Here is a 2181-nt window from a genome sequence, read left to right as displayed (position 1 = left end):
TTGCTGATAACAGTAAATATATTTTGCAATTTTAGATAATTTTTTATATTTTTAAAAAATTCTTAGAGCACAAGACCTTTTTTTCTCTTAAAAATTTAATAATTTAGAAATTTATATAAACTTATAATACTATTTGATACTTTCAACGAGATATTTATTCTATACTTATTTTTAGAACAATATAACACAATGCAAACTCAAGAACCAAAAAAATATGTATCAAAAATTACAACTTCATCGGGTATAGTAATGTCACCTGAAATCCTAACTAATTGTCTCAGCAATATAGGCAAAAATAATATGAGAGCGGTGAGAAAGAGCTTTAAAATATAACTATTTAATTTTAAATTATAAATCTAAAAAATTCTATCATAAATAAAGACATTTGTCAATACATGTCAATACATGTAAATCAATGTTTAATAATTATACTGGTTATATAATTTTGTAAATTATTTCTTACATGAAAAGAATATTTAATAGATATTTTTACTAAAAAAAAATAATAAGAATGTCAATATAATTACAGTAATTAAGTATCTTTATACACATTGGAGTAATACTATATCATTTTTATTCATAGAACAAAACGCAATACGATGGAAATAAAAATAATAAATCTATCATTCGTGATACGAAATATTGCGAGGCAAGTGAATTATCCAGAAAATCTTTGGAATTTTTAAAGCATACAAAATCTATGTATGAACATCAGCATGAGATTCCGACGGTATAAATGTTTTTCTGGACCTTGTAAAAATATAAGAAATATAAAGAATTAAGCAATAATGAAACAAAAACATAAAAAGTAAAAGAGAAAAAATTAGAATTTTATCTTTTATTTAAAAATTTTAAAAGGTAATGATATATGTGAAATATATACAATACACAATATGAAATAGTCTCAGTAAGTATAGTTTCCTATAAGAAACATTTTAAAATATTCTGCAGTATTGCAGCAATGAATCCATGTAATAAACTAACGTAGTTATTTTTCGTTATTTTGATGTCAAAATGACAAATATACATTTGCTCGCTACTGAGTTGTAACGTTATTGCAATGTCCAAAAATGTTTCTTGCTTACTAGGATAGAAGTGCATTGAACGTGATGTATTAAGTATTTGAGGATTAATTCAAAGACTTATGCTTTATTTTTATTCTTGAATCTTTCATTACGTTCAGTATTTTACATGTTGTATTTTACTGCGTGCGACAAAAGTGGAATGACTAAATGCATGTAATATTTGTTTAATGTAATATACCCAGATAACCAAATAAGGGCAATAAAATGTTGCCATTTTGCTGTCACTTATTCCGAATTCAATTTCACCAAACTAAAGCTAAGGTATTTCCACAAACTGTCTGTTGTTCTGATGTCACGTAAAGTCTTCCTTAGAATTCAGCAAACTGCTGACAAGTTGTTATCATGCGTACATAACATGCCGTCAGTTTGCTGTCAACGTGACGCGTTTATTATTTGTCAATGTATACTCTTAACAATTTCGTAAACTCATGAAATTTATTTGCTCTCCTGATGCTAACTCAGTTCACATTAGATTCCAATGACAGCAAATTGTCGACAAGTTGAAAACAATGCAGTGCATCAATTTGTTCCATATGCTAAATCTCACTTGGCTATCTGGGTTTAGAAGAATATATAGATGAAAAAATGCAAGAAGATATATTAAACAATAGAAGATATATTAAATAATAAAGTATATAATTGTAATTACATACAACTACATGTATGCAAAATGATTTTATTTTGCAACATATATATATATATATATATATATGTATATGTATGTTTAAATTACAAGTAAAATGTTTATAGGTTATTGATAAATCAAGGTACGAAGATCGACAAGAAAAAAATTACAATCGCAAGCATTGGGAACAAAATGTTATATTTCCCATAAAGAAACAACAGAATAAAATAATGAAAAAATCAAGATGTATAGAAAATCATGTCGATTCAGCTAAATCTGAAGAAGAAGCAGCTACTATGATACAAGCTACGTATAGAGGATATAAAGTTAGAAGAAAATTTGATGAAGTTAGTAAATATTTTAATTAACCACGATTTGTATATACCTTGAGCATAGAAGGAAAAAGTTTCTTTAGATATTCTTATTGTTAGATAATAATTGCTTTCTTAAATATAAATAAAAATAATAATA

The 2181-nt window shown here is 25.6% G+C and overlaps 1 protein-coding gene across 1 annotated transcript in view; it reads left to right on the top strand.

Moving 5' to 3' along the window:
- The window catches only part of LOC108688954, a 6252-nt gene that overhangs the window by 3542 nt on the left and 529 nt on the right, over positions 1-2181 (top strand). The window contains exons 12-14 of the mRNA XM_018195517.1: positions 176-309; positions 584-730; positions 1836-2057. Coding sequence (XP_018051006.1) covers positions 176-309; positions 584-730; positions 1836-2057 — 503 coding nt within the window. The remainder of the gene's footprint in view (positions 1-175; positions 310-583; positions 731-1835; positions 2058-2181) is intronic.

The sequence above is a fragment of the Atta colombica genome, unplaced genomic scaffold, assembly GCF_001594045.1.
Source record: "Atta colombica isolate Treedump-2 unplaced genomic scaffold, Acol1.0 scaffold250, whole genome shotgun sequence".
Classification (NCBI taxonomy): domain Eukaryota; kingdom Metazoa; phylum Arthropoda; class Insecta; order Hymenoptera; family Formicidae; genus Atta; species Atta colombica.
The sequence above is the reverse complement of the archived record's forward strand: the minus strand, read 5'-3'. Positions and strand labels throughout refer to the sequence as shown.